General features: G+C 45.3%; 1 protein-coding gene across 1 annotated transcript in view; it reads right to left on the bottom strand.

Moving 5' to 3' along the window:
- Window positions 1-16629, bottom strand: part of ANKS6 (ankyrin repeat and sterile alpha motif domain containing 6) — a 68970-nt gene that overhangs the window by 20189 nt on the left and 32152 nt on the right. The window contains exons 12-14 of the mRNA XM_006863192.1: window positions 12449-12632; window positions 6877-6944; window positions 4083-4199 (exon numbers count right to left, since the gene is read on the bottom strand). Of these exons, the coding sequence (XP_006863254.1) occupies window positions 4083-4199; window positions 6877-6944; window positions 12449-12632 (369 nt within the window). The remainder of the gene's footprint in view (window positions 1-4082; window positions 4200-6876; window positions 6945-12448; window positions 12633-16629) is intronic.

Here is a 16629-nt window from a genome sequence, read left to right on the forward strand (position 1 = left end):
ATATATGTATATATACACATGTGTATATACACACATATATGTATATATACATACATGTATATATACACACATGTATACACACATATATGTATGTACACACATGCATACACACATATATGTATACACACATATATGTACATACACATATGTATATGTATGCACACATATATGTATACACACACATATGTATGCACACATATATGTATACATACATATATATACATACACACATATACACACACATATATACATACACACATATATGTATATATATACACATATATGTATACATACACACATATATGTGTGTATATACACACACATATATGTATATTTACACACATATATGTATACACATATATGTATATACACACACATATATGTATACACATATGTATATATACACACATATATGTATATATGCACACATATATGTATACACATACATATATGTATATACACACATATATGTATATATACATACACACATATGTATATACACACATATATGTATATATACATACACATATATGTATATACACACATATATATACATATATACATACACACATATATGTATACATACACACACACGTATATATACATATAAACTCAAACAAGATGCACCCTCCCTACCTATGAAGAAGCACGGTAATATTTTCTATTCAATTCTGTTTCATTTTTTAAATGCTGCTTGCGACCCCTAAACTAATTCCACAACCCACCAGCAAGAGTCACTAGAAAAACACTGTGAGCCAGGAATGCTGAGCCTCCCCTCACCACCTGTCCTGTCCTGTCCTGGGAGCTCACATTTGTACAGTACTGTAGCGGGAACTCTCTTGGGTTGCAGAAGAAAAAGTGTGAACCTTAGAAGGAGAAGCTCAGGTCATCAAGCCTTGGAAGCAGGGCCAGGCCAGCACGGTGCAGAGGGAGCGGAGGCCCCGGGCATCTAAGAGCCCTAAGCAGGTCTCCTGGAAGTCACACTCGGCCTGAAAGTTCTTGGCCCATTTGAAGCAGCTGCATGCACTCACAGTAGCAAAGATAACCTAGATTTAGTGCAATAGGACATAAACTCATCTTATAATACTACACTTCGCTCAATCACGCTTTGCTCTGCAGCAGGCTGTAACTTGTGGCCTCACTTCCAGGGCACTTTTATTGGGAACTACTGTCCCTGTTGTGGCGGCACAGTGGGCTAATGCGTCAGACTGCAAAGTCATCTGAACTGCAAGGCTGGTGGTTCAAGCTCACCAGCCGCTCCTTGGAAACCCTGAACAGGGTCACTATGGGTCGGAATTGACACGATGGCACTTAACAACAACTGTCCCCAAAGGACAAGGCCTTTCTCCAGCAAGGCAGCCAGGGCTGACTCCTGCCCCTTGTAGCCACTGCTGTGCCAGTCTTAAGTTTTTCAGGGTAGATGCTGCTATGGGAAGACATGGTGGGAGTAGGTGGTCTGTTTCTCCCAGCACTGCAGGGAGAGGATGGGGGAAGAGGTCAGGACTGGATGCAGACTGCTGTGGGAACAGGGGAACAGGGAGTAGGAGCACCGGGAATCTGGAAGAAAACTAGAAAAGAGTCAGTCTATATACATTACCAGAAAAATGCCCTCCTTTGGAGCGGTCTTAGGATTCCTCATTGTGCAGTCTGACGATGCCCACTTATCATCCTAAAGTTTATAAACCAGCCTAGTCTGTCTACTTTTTATGACTCTGGGCCCAGGAAATCCTGGCCCCGAAGCCAGAGGGGAGGTTTCAGAAGCACCAGCAGTGACCATCTGCCAGGGCCTGATCATCCTCTTGGTCATGTCCTCCTGAGCTCTGTCTTAACTGCCCCCACATCCGAACCCTCGGTCCTTCTTCCCTGACTGGACTGCTTTGCTCTCTCTTCCCACCTCGGTCTTCTCTTGGCCTCACATACATGGCCTCTGGAGGCCAGGACGAGGACAGTCCCTTCACTGCAGCTCCCTCATCCCCTTGCCCTTACTCAAATGGGCCACTTTTGATCACCCTGTAAGCCATGATCTCCCGTCCCCTTGGCTGCCTGCTCTCTGTGCTGAAGCCTTGGCACGCCTGCCCCCCTCTGCCTGGCAGCTTTTTCCTTCTACGCCTTCCATCCACTCTTCCTTCAGACCTCAGCCTCCTGACACTTCCTCAGAAACCGCTTCTCAGGCCTTACCTTCCGGCCTCGCCTGATTCTCCGGGTGCTGGTATGTTTCCCTGAGGCAGCATAGCATGGTAGCCAGGAAACAAACTCTGGGTTCCCATCCTGGCTCTGTCACTTACTAGCTGTGCAACTTTGGGCGAGTCTCTACATCTCTCTGTGGCTTAGTTTCTTCAAATACAAACTGGGACTGACCTCAGAGCGTTCTGTGGTGATGAAATAAATGTTCAGAGTACACAGCCTGACCATGTGCCCTATGCCCACACAGCACGGGGGGCACTGCAGGTACCCAGAGCACTTTAGTCTCATGAAAAACTGACCGCATGGAAGACTGCATTCCTTGTCTTAGCTTGCCTATCTTCTGTGAACCACCTGGTGATGCACCTCCTAACGGCCAAGACCACCACTCTTGCCTCCCTCGCCGCCCGCCCCCTGCCCCTGCACGTTGGGCCACAGGGCAGAATCAGGGCTGGGCTGGGAGTCCAGGGTCAGATGGAGCCTTAGCTTCCCCATCTACAAAGTTAGGCAGTCCAGTCCTTACAACAGGGGTGACTGATGGCTAGGAACACACCATTTCAGGGAAGAAAGAATAATAAAGAAGCCAGGAAAAAAGTACTGACTTATAACTGCCAGAAGCAAAGTTGATGAAATCATTGTGAAGGGCCAGCCCACAGCCTAATGACAGGTAAGATGAAGAAGGCATTGGCTACAACAAGAACAGCACCCTGCTGGTGGGACTGAGAGCAGCCACTGTCACACAGTGCAGCAGGGAAAACGTGGGGCAGCAGTCAGGAGACCAAGGACCTGCTCTGCAGTTCACCCACTATGTGGCGGGGGTGCAACTATCCCCTCCCCGTGCCTCCTCACCAGCTAGGCAAGAAGTGTGAGGCCAGGCCGGGCCATGGTGAGGATTAACAGAGGCTACACGAGCAGTGTGACTTGTAAATGATAAAGTGCTACATAAATATGTATTTGCTGCTGGCGCTACATAAGGCTATTCAATATTTCTGTGCATAACCTGGCAATATATAAAAAGAACCACAAAACTGGTCACACTCTCTGATACAAACTTGTATTGTAGAACACAGCTTGAGGGGGTTAAAAAAAAGAAAAAGGAAAAAGGCAGAGATGTCCACAACGTTGCTATTCATAATGACAAAGCCACAGTCATGCCACTATTATCCAACAAGGGGGAAGCTGGTAGGCAGAGTGTGTAAAAGCAACAGGTTAGCACGCATTACAGATTGTTGCTAGAATATTTCCAGCAAACTCCATCCTTTATCATGCTAAGGGAAGACACAGAAATAGTCCAACCACAACTGTATAAAACTATTGTTCCCACAGTGCTGCTGCTCAGCTTTGCTTCTGTCTTGCTTTCTTTGTTTGTGTTGTCTTTGGGTAGGTGGCAAGGGAAGGCACTGCAAATCTTCGGCTTTAAAGCTGATGCAACAAATGGAACTTTAGACAAAAACGCAGGCTGTCAACAGTAATAGTCCTGGTTGGCTTACTATGTGCAGGTGTTCTAAGCATGTCAGTTCCTATAACATCCCCACTGCTTCCGCCCTACAGACAAGGAAATGGAGGCTCATAAAGGTGTGCAACGTGGCCCAGGTAACACTTGGCCTCCTGGCTCCAGAGCCAATCTGAACCAGGGGTTCTGCTATAGTCTATGGCTCGCTGCAGGGCAGAACTCTGTGCTAAGGGGGGCTGTGGATCTGTGCAGAAACCTCTTAACTGTAAAGGAACAGCTCACTTCGGGGGTAGTGAGCGCTCAGTCATGAGAAGCATGCAAGGTGACCTGTCAGCTGTGCCAGAGATAACATCAGATCACCCCAGAGGCCCTCAAAACTACCCAGGGCCTGGGATCCTGGTGAAGGTCTTAGCTGTTTGAACCACAAATAAGAGATCGAGAATAATACCTTGCCTGCGTTCAATTCAGATATCGCTGCCAAAATCTGCTGCCTGGATCCATCTGTCTTGATCCCCAGCTCCTTCAAGTCGCCATCGGTGAGCGTGAGGAAGGCTTCCATGTCCACCTGGAAGGACAGAAGTGGGTTTCACATTCATCTGCCTGGGGCCATGCCTCTCTTTCCCCCACAACAGACACACCATGATTGTGACCTATTGGACTTCTCTTAGTGACTTAATTATCACTGTGACTTCCAGGTTCTCACTTCATGATTAAAGTTTAGTTGGAAAAATCTTCACAGCTCTAGCGCTTGGGTTTTCAAAATAGATGCACTTTGGGAAAACCCTAGAAATGAAACAAGGAGGTTTCGAGACAACAGTCTGGGTGGACCACCACCATCGGTTGCCACCCCATTGATTCCAGTTCCTGAAGATTTCTGGTGGTTCAAACTGTTAAGCACTACAATACTAACCAAAAGGTTGGTGGTTCAAACCCACCCAGAAGTGCCTTGGAAGAAAGATCTGGAGATCAAAAGGTCAGGGCAGTTCTACCCTGCACACATGGGACTGCCGTGAGCTCCTGCTCTACAAAGGGATTCCCTGACAGCAATACTGAATACTGCACAGCAAAATGTGGGTACACAGCAGTACTCACCACGTGGCCCTCAAAGAGAACAAGAGAGATGCAGACTGTGGAAAGACAGAATGAGAAAGTAAACAAACAGAAGCAGAGGGCAGGGGCAGCTGAGCACAGAGCGGGAGAAGGGTGCAGGACTCACAAGCTCAGGCTCCTTGGTTTCTACAGGTGGAATCCTAGCAGCCCTGCCGGGGCCCCGATACCCGAATCTGTACCCCTACTCCCTGAGAAGGGTATTACACACCTCAGTTTCTCTCCCTCCACGTCAGGGTGGATGAAGGGCTCAAAAATGCCAATGACAAAGTAAACCCACCCACAACACGTCACCCAGGCAGAATCCAATCCCATAGGCCCCCTGGGAAGCCAGTCCCAGTGTCAGATGATGAGGAAGATAGAGCAACTAAAGCATTTTCAGTGCATTTTACAGAGATGGTATCATTTAAACCTCACATTTTCATCTCCATTTTAGAGATAGGGAAACAGAGGCACCGAGAGGTTGTTTGGTTGCTTTTTAGCACCTGAAGTGCCACATAGTTCGTACATGGCAGAGTCAGGAAACAAACCTGCTTTCATCCACAGCATCACATAGTCCTTCAGGCATCACAGCTGCCAGATCCACTGGTTTCTCGTACGCATGTCTCCTAAGGAACGCCTCCCTTATTAATGCGTTATGGCTTTCCCAGAGAATGAAGGGACTGTTGTCTGCCTGGGTCCTCCTCACTAGGAGTCACCCTAATGGACAATGCTTGTTTTTGTTGTTAAGTGCTGTCGAGTCGGTTCTGACTAGGGACCCTGCATCGGGTTTCCAAGGAGCAGCTGGTGAGCTTGAACCACCAACCTTGCAATTCAAACCAACTTTGCAATCCAGCGCATTAGCCCCCAGTGCCACACCAGGACTCCAGTGGAAAATGCTATAGCCTCACAAATTAGGTTCTGCCCAAGGGTCCAGGGGTATGGGACACACAAAACAAAAGCTGCAGATGGCCATCAGTGAGCAAGAAAGATTTCTTGGTGATGGGAAAAAATCAGGGCAGAATTTTACAACGCCAAGGAGACAGGGAGAGAAGACTGGATGTGACACAAAGGCAAACTGATACAGAAGTCACTGTGCCTCTTGTCTATTCCTTGAACAAAAATACAAGCTCCACAAGTGGGTCTCAAACTTGGCAGGGACACTGACATCTACCACTGTGACTATGAGGCTGTTGTTGGTCATGTACTGAGCTGGACACAGGATCGTTTGTAACCTACAATTACACTTGTAGGGTGTGGGCCTGGAGGGGTATTTTATGATGCAAAACAGACCACTTTAAGTACGTACAACTCATCCATTTAAGCATCTGACTCAATCATTTTCAGCCTAGTACCACCATCGCCACAATCAATTGTAGGGTATTCTTATCACCCCAGTCAGAAAGCCCATACCCATTAGGTAGTCACCATTCCCTCCTCTCCCCAACCCAGGGAAACCACGAATCTACTTTCTGTCACCATAGATTTGCTTATTCTAAAACTTTCATTTAAGTGGAATCATATGTGGCCTTCCTTACTTAGCATCGTGTTCATTCAAGTTGTACCATGGATCAGTACTTGGATTGTTAAAGGACATTCCGTTGCATAGACATACCATATGTTCCCATTCATTCATCAATTATGAACAATGGTTCTGTGGATACTGTGTACAGATGTCTGTATGCACATATGTTTTCATTCCTGTTGGATATACACCTAGGAATGGAATTGCTGGGGCACAGAATAACTTAATAATTTGAGGAAGTATTAAAACTGCAGAATGTGATATTAAATGTGATATTGAAAGGTTTAAAATAAACAAGAACTCGCTCAGATTAACACTGACCCTAAATCCCGATATTTAAGACATTAGGATTCATCAGAATTTGCTTTTGGACCTGGTCAATCCCTGATAACAAACTTTACTGGCGAAGGCAGTGTTTGCAACTACACGATTTAATGATAGAAAAACAAGCCATAGGTTCCCAGGATTTCACTGTAAAGAACTAAATGTACTGAACACACATTCTATTTCCTCAGCTGTCTTAGTGAAAAAGCGATCCAGGTGTGCAGAATGAAAACCCACATACTCAGATAAAATATGTTTTCTTTTTATAGCAAGATTTAAACTGGTAATTCAAAACGAACATCCTTACCTCTTGTTCCTCAAAAATGGGCTGGTATTTCTCAAGTGATAATTTCTGAAGGATTCCAGTCAGCTCATCTTCGAGAGAAAGATGTAGAACAGCCACATTTTAGAATCTTATACAACGTCTCTGAAAGAATAGTCTGCAAACTTTCCTACAAAACGGTGGTAATCTTTGTTTCAAATGAAATCTTAGAAGGAACTCTAACCCAGAAAGCAGATCTAAGTCCCAAACCTGTGTGGCCAAGTCAGCCACTCTCCCCTCAACACATACCATCGGCAACTCCTGAAACCCCAAATTAGGCTGCGAAGAGCAGTGATGGAAAAGGCTACAGCCCTGAAATTCCGGGAACTCCAGCTGCTAGGTGGAAAAGCCTGCCTTCTAAGAATGCCTTTAAATGATTTCTTGACTGCTGGCTGCAGTGCCTGCAAGTCCTCAGCTTGTCAGAGAAAGATCTCAACAGGCAGGTGGCCTTGGAGCAGAATGTGGTGTTCGGCTCAAGTGTATGGTGGTTATGGGCTTCCCCAGGAGGGGAAGACCACTGGAAAACAGCAGCAGGTTTTGAGTATCAAGATACCAGAGCAGGTCCCCATGGCTCACCAGTCAACCAAACAACAGACAAACCTATAAGGTGAATAATAACACCCGCGAGTTATGCACTCACAACCAACCCAAGGGCAGTCTTTGCCTGGTTAAGACTCCGAAGGCAGGAAGGGATGAGGAGAGACGGGCAAACAGTAGCCTCAGGGAAGAAGTGGGACGAGGTCTGTGACACATATTGCCATCAACGTCATAAAACAAAGTGTATACCAATTACTGAATGGAAAACCATTTTGTTCTATGAACTTCCATGCAAATCATAATAAAAAAAGAAAGAAAAAAAAAAGTATCAGAGCAGGGAGGATAAAGAATGGAGACAAAGCCAACATTCAGCAGGCTGGAAGAAATACTGTAACATTCATATGTTCAACATCTGGGGGGCTAAAAGAAATATTCACACATACATGCAACAGAGCTTTTCTAGAGCAGGCACTGGGGATTCAGCAGGGACCAAAACAGACAGTAAGCAGGGTGGTTAGTCAAATTCAGAGAAGAACAGAGAAGGTAGGGGTAGATACCAAAGTAGTAGTGGATGTTGCTTTATAGAGAGTAATACGGTGATCTTGGGAGGTAGCATGAACAGCAAGTGCAAAGGCCCTGAGGCAGTGGGTATAGTTCAGAGTGTATGGGGAGATTAGGAGGCCTAGGGTCTCACTTTTGTTTCTTCATTAATTCATTCAGTAGTGACTACCAGTGAGCCGGTTGCATGCTGGGGCCCAAGAATAGAAGAGTCCTTGCTGGAAAGGTGCCCCCTGAGGCAGGAAAGACATCTGATGAGGATGAAGCTAATGCATAGCACTCATACTAGGCACCTGAACATGGAAGGCTCACTGTGCTTTACACCAGCCCAGGAGGCAAGCCCTATTACTGTCTCCATTTACGTAAAACAGTAAGGAAAGGTTAGGGCCCATATCTCGGGTGAGGTCATACCATTAGTCCATGGCACTGCACAGATTCACACCCAGATCTTGGGTCTGCTCATAAGCTCCATGGCCTCTCTCGTCACTGAGAAGCAATATGGTGAAGGGGCTAGCAGGGGCTCTTGGGACAGAGAAGGCAGCAGGCCAGTCCAAGGGACTAAGAAAGGGCTCACAGAGAAGCTGCTACAGAGTATGAATGACACAATTGACTTCCTTTCCGCCTTCATGACGCCAAAGCTTTGTTTCTGCTTTCCCTCCAGATCCAGGACTCTGTCCAGTGTTTAACAACTGATTCTTTGCATTTTTAAGTTCCATACTTGTACTGAAAAATTTACCAACATAAAGAATGCATAGCACATGATATACAAATAAAGTATACAATATTCTTTATTGTAAATTCCATTTAGTCAATTGATTCCTACAGAATGTTTTCATTGATTTTTGCCCAACTCTTGTATCCACAGCTAATGAGTGCAGTTCCAACATGAATGTTGGATGATTATTTTTGTTGATGTGAATATGTAAAATGAAAATGAAACAGTGAAGTTATATGCTAGAATGTCATGTGAGCAGCTTTGTCGAGTCAGATAATGGTTTTCAATACTGGAAGAGTATCTCCTCAATTTTTAATGCTGTTCACAATGTAATGGCCGCAGATGTGTCGACACTTTTAAGTGTATACATTATTAACACTTCCTCCATCATTATTTTTAAGTCTAGTCGGTCTACAAAACAATCAATCAGGCCCATATTGGTGGGGTTTGCTGACTGCCATGTGTAAACACCCCAATCATAGTCAATTTCACGCTACCAAGCTGATGTTCCTGACAGTGGTGTTGGGAGGCATATGCAGAAGTAGGCATTATACAGTGTACCAACAACACAGATGCAGAATACGTAAATAGTCTCAAGAGCACGAATAACAGTAACATGCAATAAAAAAATTAACAAATAATACTTCCCCCTTTTAATATAATAAATAAGCCCTTATATTTAATTTAGTTATCTCATTGCAAGTTCATATAATTGAATTGTGAATAATGGCTATGTTTAATAACTGGCTGTGGTGAGCCAGCCTGGCCTCACTGGGGCACACCACTGCCCATCTCGTCTCCGCTCACTCCTCAGTGAAGGTGCCCTGGCCCACTGTGCTGTTAGAACACAGGTCTGCTCCCATCTGCGATGCAATCCTTCAATACTACTATTCTGAATGTGCTTCTATCTCCCCAACTAGACGACAAACTGCTTTGCTAGGGGTACAGACTGTGAATTACACAAACTCCCAGCACAGGTTACAGCCCCCAGTGGCTGTCTGAGAAAGCCTCATGAAATGAATGTGGAACTGAGGATGGGATGCAGGGGGACAGATGGAGAAAGGGTCTGCACGCAGTCCTCAACTGGAGCTACACACCTTCTAAAATACAAAGAACGGCTGTTTGGGGATAGGATGGGAGCCCTGTCCTATGACAATCTTGTGTCCACAGGGCAAAGGTCTGGCTAACTCATGACCCAGGAACTCCAGACAGGCAAAGCTGGCCCTCTCCAAGTCCAAGAAGGGAATCTAAAAAGAAACTACTGTTGTGTCCTTGTTTTTCTTCAGGGGCTGGCAAATGTTTTTTTGTTTGTTTTCTGAAACTATGTATGTTCTAATACATGAGCGGGAAGGAGAGCAGGAGTGAGCAGTGCACACAGATCTATCTGCCAGTTGCCTTCGAGTTAAGGCTGACTCACGCTCACGCCGTCTGGTTTCTGAGCACAGGGGTCCAGTGGCTGTGCCCTTTTATAAGCACATTGCCAGGTCTATCTTCTGTGGCACCGCTGGGTGGATTCAACCCCCAAGTTTTCAGTTAGTAAACAAGTGCTTAACCAGTGGTACTACCCACGGACTCCATATACCAATATACTGTCTCAATTATTTTGGAAAAATATGGGATATGAATTCCTAACTGAATCTTTAGGGGTTTAATTCCTGAAAATTTCAAAAGTGGGAGAATTGTGAGTGGTAACCTTAAAACTCCCACACAGGGAAGAATGAAGTTGTCTTTATGTAAATGATCATGCTAAAAACACGGCCTTCAAGTTGACTCTGACCCTTAGCAACCCTATAGGGCAGAGTTGAACTGTCCCACTGGGTTTCTGAGGCTGCAAATCGTTTTTCTCCTATGGAGTGGCTTATAGGTTTGAACCACCAACCTTTTGTTTAGCAGCTGAGCATCACCAGGGTCATAGTGGTGGTGGGAATATGCTGTGGAGTCGGTTTCAACTCACAGCTACTTTGTACGTGGTTTCCGAGGCTATAAATCTTTACAGGTGCAGAAAGTCTCATCTTTCTTCCACAGAGCAACTGGTAGATTTGAACTACTGTCCTTGAAGTTATCAGTCCAACATGTAATCCACTACACTAGATATCATAAAATAAAGGCTACTGCTAAACAGAGATGTTAACAGGAGCACACACGTGCCAACTCAGACAACAGGAGCCTGGGTGTGTGTGTGGGGGGGGGGGGTTGGTTGATTTCAACTTTCCATCGCTTGCTCTGAGGCTGCTCAGCACTTTCCTCCCAGCAGACTCAAGCTCAAGCATGTGTCTGTGAGGACAATGTTAGGTACCACTGAGTGTGTGCTGACTCACAGTGACGCTATCTGTGATGCAACAGAACAAAACACTGCCTGGCCCTGCACCATCTTCACAACTGCTGCTACGTTTGTGCCCATTGTTTGAGCTGCTGGATCAATCCAACTTGTTGAGGGTCATCTTTTTCAATGACCCTCTTTCTTTACCAAGCATGATGTCCTTTTCCAGAGACGAGCCCTTCCTGATAACATGTCCAAATTACATCAAATAAAGGTTCACCATCCTTGCTTCTAAGGAGGATTCTGGCTGTACTTCTACCAACACAGATTTGTTCATTCTTCCGGCAATCCATTCAATATTCTTTGCCAACAGCAAAATTCAAATGCATCAGTCCTTTTCTGGTCTTCCTTACTCATTTGCAACATATTTGCCCCCTGGAACTATGCTGTTTGATTTCTTAACTGCTGCATCCAGGAGGGGAATACACACCATGAGCTCCTGCTCTTCTGACTCATACTCCACAATTGGCACCTGCCTGGGCCCCATCGCTCATCAAAGCTCTCAGCTCCCTCCTCCCAGCTTCCAGGAGCCCTCTGGAGGACAGTTAACATATGGGACTCTACTTCACTTCTGTCATCTTGGGCCTTGGCATCCACCAGTCTCCCCTCTACCCCCGATCCTCCCCACAGGATGGGCTGGTACACAAGCAGACTGTGAAGTTCTCCAGGCTGTGGTGGACACAGGCTGCTTTTGCTTGCCCAGTTTCCCTCCCTCTCCTCCTTCTGGAAACGGTGCCTAGGTCTTCCTTTGAGAAGCCTCTTCTCCCACACTGTGGTCCACACAGCAGAAAGGGCAGACCGGCTCAGACCTGGCCAACTCAGTATTCCCTCCCCCATCATGGATACTGAGATGACTGAGGATGTGCAAATGGCCACATCAGGCCATGACTTTCCCCGTGGGATGTTGATGCACTGCTGAGAAAGTGGCGTGCTTTCTGCTGAAGCTGCTAAGTTAATAGGAACAGGAAGTAAGCTTGGACCTGCAGCTGGCTATCCCTGCCACCGCTTGCAGAGCGGAACCTAGGGAGAGGAATAGTCCCAAAGCACCTAGATGCACACATGCCTGAAACACACCTTAGACGCTTCTATTATATAAACCAGTGAATTACCCTTTTTGTTTGCTTGCTTATGCCAGTTTGAGTGACACTTTTATCACTTGCAGCAACTTTACACAGAGTTCAGGGACTAGTATATATAACTAGGTGTTACGGAAGCATTTACAGGGTGTTGCATTTGTGCATAGAAACAAAACTTACCTCCATGCTAAAAGCACTTGAGGGATTTTATATAAGAAGTCCTTATAATGGAGAGAAAAATATAAGGTAGAATCAGGGAACGGGGAGCAATTTTTTGCTTACTTTTTTTTGTTAAGCTAGGAATGCTAAAGAACCTAAGAGCCCTTTGGCAAACTTTGCTCCAAGACTCACCCTCGTCTGTGATGGTGCCACTGCTGGATCCCCCGCTGCTCTTGGACTGCGGGTGGGACGAGGACGAAGACACAGAGGACTCGGCAGTGTGCCCCTGGGGTGAAGGCGAGGGTGTGAGGGTGGGGGAGGTGCTTTTGGAGGTAGTCGATGTTCCTGACTGAGGCCTTCTGTCTGTCTCTAATTTCTGCAGAAGAGATTGAGACACATACTTAAGCAAGAACCTAGAGGACCAGAAAACATTCAAACAAAAACAGAGAATGCAGTTTTTGGTGTTTTCTCTGGCCACCTTCAAGACCTTCTCTTTGTCTTTTGTTTTCAGTCATTTACATGTGAAATGCCTAGGGCACTGTATTATTTATTCTGCTTAATGTTCTCTTAATGCCCCAGCTTGGTGTCTTGCCATTTAGTGTCTGTCAATAATTTGGGGAAAGTCTTGGTCATTATTTAATATTCCTTTTGTTGGACTGTTTCTCTCACCCTTTTCCTTCTTTCAGGGCTTCCGATTACCTGAGTGCTAGAGCATTTGACATCTTAAGATATTGGGGTGTTCTATTCTTGCTTGTACATGTGAGTGTGTCACAGTCTGGGTTATTCATACTGACCTACTTTCAACATCAAGGAGCACTGGTAGCATAGTGTGTGACAAGTTGGGCTGCTAATCACAAGGTCAGCAGTTTGAACCCACCAGCCGCTCCTAAGGAGAAAGATGAGGCTTTCTGCTCCTGTAAAGATTTATAGCCTCGGATATGGCTATGAGTCGGAATTGACTCCACAGCACATTACCACCACCATCAGCTTCAAATTCACGATTCTTTTCTTGGCTGTGTCAAGTCCACCAGTCAGTCCATGAAGACTGCCCCCATCTCTGTTACTGTGTCCAACTTGGTTCTTCCCTGCAGTTCCTGTCACTCTGCTGAAGCTACCTGCGTGATTCAGCTGCAGTCCACATTTTCCAGGGGAGCCTCTCACACTGTAATAACATTGTTCTAAATTCCCTGCATCTCACTCTGAGGACGGCTTTATTTCTTTGGGAGTATGGTTTTTCTTCTTGTCTTTTTGCATGCCTTCGAATTCCAGCTAAAAATTGGGCTTCTTATATAGGATAGTAAGATCTCTGGTGGCGAAGTGGATACGAATCGGGCTGTGAACCTTAAGGTCAGCGGTTTGAAACTACCAGCCACTCTACGGGAAAAAGATAAGGCTTTCTACTCCCGTAAAGATTTACACCATTGGAAACCCTGTACAGGGTCGCTATGGGTCGGAACCGACTCATATAGGATAGTAGAGACTCAGGTAAATAGTTTTTATACCTGAAAAGAGCTACAACTGTTTTTATACTGGGCCTTCAGTGTTCCTTCCAGCTGACAACACCCCAGAGAAGATAAATAAATTCCTCCTTCAGATTTGGAAAGATTCTTGTCAATGAGTTGCCTATGTCAATAAATTCCCTCCCCCTGCTTTTTTCTACTTTATTTATCTACAATACTGTTATGTTGCTAAGTGCCGTCAAATCGGTTCTGACTCATAGAGAAGCTGTGTTGGATTTCCGAGGAGTGTTCGATGGGTTTGAACTTCTGACCTTGCAGTTGACAGTCTTGGTGCTTACCTTAAAGCAATAACTAGTAAATCCCTACAAACTGGATCCAATCCATTTAAAAGCAAAGAAACATAATACTCCAGATACTGGGAAGAGAAAGAGCAGGTAGGTATAAAATGATCTGAGAGTCTCTAAAATACTGCGACGATTCCTTAGACCCCCCCAAGCATGGCAGACTGACTGCACTAATGATGCCATCTGCAACCCTCCCTAGATCCATACACTTTGCCCTCTAACTCTGAGCTCTCCTGCAATGGGCACACCAACCTGCTTAATTACTGGCTTCTCCACCTCTTGCCTTCTGTCATAGCCATGAAAGGAATAATGGAAATAAGATACACACGACCCAGCATCCTGGTCATCTGAGCAGACAGCCAGTCATAAATGACCCCACTCAGACCAGAAGAACTGCTCAGCTAAGCCCAGACTAAACTGCCAGCCTACAGATTCATGAGCTACATAAAGACCATTAAAGTCACCGAGCCTTAGGGTGGCCAGAGAAAGCTGATGCACCTCATGTGCCCACTCAGGTCTCCAGAGATCTGGGAAATGCTGGCACAGACGCTGATCCAACCACTTCTGGTATCCTCTGACGTTCTCGATGCTGAATCTTGAACATTTCGAGTCCAAGTCTTGTGAACACACCATCACAGTGTGTTGTTTGTTTTAAGCAAAGTGCAAGAACCAGATTCAGGAGGCTTGTGTGCTGCATGCTAATTTCTAACTTTTCCTAAGGGAGTCTTTGTAAAGTCCTTCTTGTCTTCATTTTACTGCTGGAGCCTTTGACAGAAAACCCACTTCTGTGTCCTAAGATTTAGGGCAGTGGTTTCTAACAGCCCCGGGCTGGGCTGTTACAACAAACTCTCCGGAGGAAAAGACAGATCCCCAGATCCTTCCCTTCAAGTCCAATTCAGCTTGAAGCCCAGAAACCAGCAGTTTTAAACAACTCCCAATGGTTCCGGCATCATTGTGACATTAAAAGTATCAAATAATCGTTGAAATGGATCCGTTTCCCAGTTTACTGTTTCTTCAATGTATCTTTTGTCATTTCCTTTCATCAGAATATATTTGTACATAAATTATATTTGATAGATGTATCCAAGCAAAGTAACATCCAACATAATTTATAATTTAGACCCAATTTAGGCTGCCAATGTCCAACACTGATTACAGGAAGCTAATACCTAACATATCTAAAATCATCAAAATAGAAACAAAACTTTTAGATAACAGAGAAAAGGGAAACACTACCAAAGCTCCATACTAGCAAGCTGACAGCAGCTTTGAGTTTCCCAGCGGTAAGGACAAAAAAAGAAACACAACAAATTATATAATGCTTAGTTGTTGTTGTTGTTAAGTGCCGTCGAGTCGGTTCCGACCCATAGCGACCCTGTACAGGGTTTCCGAGGGTGTAAATCTTTATGGGAGTAGAAAGCCTCATCTTTCTCCCGCGGAGCAGCTGGTCGTTTCGAACCACTGACCTTAAGGTTTGCAGCCCGATTCGTAACCACTACGCTACCAGAGCTCCTGATATAATGCTTAGTATCTAATAAAAAAAAATGCATCAAAGTATCTGTAGAGCTTTTTTTTTTCAAGAGCTGAAATCTAAAAACATTTTAATGACATACCAGCTGCTCCTTGGAAACCCCAACACAGACACTATGAGTCGGAACTGACTCAATGGGACTTAACCATTACCCAAGTGAAATCCTGGTATGGTACTGTGTGATGAACAATCAACCGTAAGGTCGGTTAGAATAGAAAGGTCAGTGGTTCAAACTCACCAGCCGCTCACCAGACACCCTATGCAGGGTTGCTATGAGTCAGAACTGACTTGACAGCATTTAACAACAACAGCATTATCCAAATAATTGCAACATAATGCTAATGTGTAGGGACAAATTCTTTTTTGGAGCTAAAATGTAAACAACAAACACACTGCCACAGAGTCGATCTGTACTCATAGTGACCGTACAGGACAGAATAGGACTGCCCTATAGGGTGTCCAAGACTGTAAATCTTTATGGAAGCAGACTGCCACATCTTTCTCCTGTTGAGAACCTGGTACACTTAAGCAACCAATCTTTTAATTAGCAGCTAAACACTTCACCACTGCACCACCAGGGCTCTGCCAAGTGTAAAGGAACCGGTTCTGTAGGTATTGGTGCTGCACATGAGAACCAGAGGGGGAAGCAGTGAAGAAGCTGCCACCACACTCTGAAGGGGGGCCTGGTCAGCAACGTCCTTACTTTTCCCTGTGCAATGTCCAGCCAGCTCCCACCCTGCAGTGCACAGACAGTGCATGAGGAGGCGTGAGCGGGGCTGCAAAGTTCGTTTGAACAGCAAGGTTGGTGGTTCTAGCTCACCAGTTGTTCCTCGGAAACCCTGCACAGGGTCGCTATGGGTCGGAACCGACTCAACAGCACTTAACAACAACAACACTGCATTAAGGTAAGGAGCTCTGGTAGTGTAGCAGTTACAATTCGAGCTGCTAGCCTCAAGGTCAGCAGTTCAAAATTACCAACTGTTCCGTTGGAGAAAGACGAAATTTTCTGCTTCCATAAAGATTTACAGCCTAGGGTCA

This window comes from Chrysochloris asiatica, unplaced genomic scaffold (assembly GCF_000296735.1).
Source record: "Chrysochloris asiatica unplaced genomic scaffold, ChrAsi1.0 scaffold00053, whole genome shotgun sequence".
Classification (NCBI taxonomy): Eukaryota; Metazoa; Chordata; class Mammalia; order Afrosoricida; family Chrysochloridae; genus Chrysochloris; species Chrysochloris asiatica.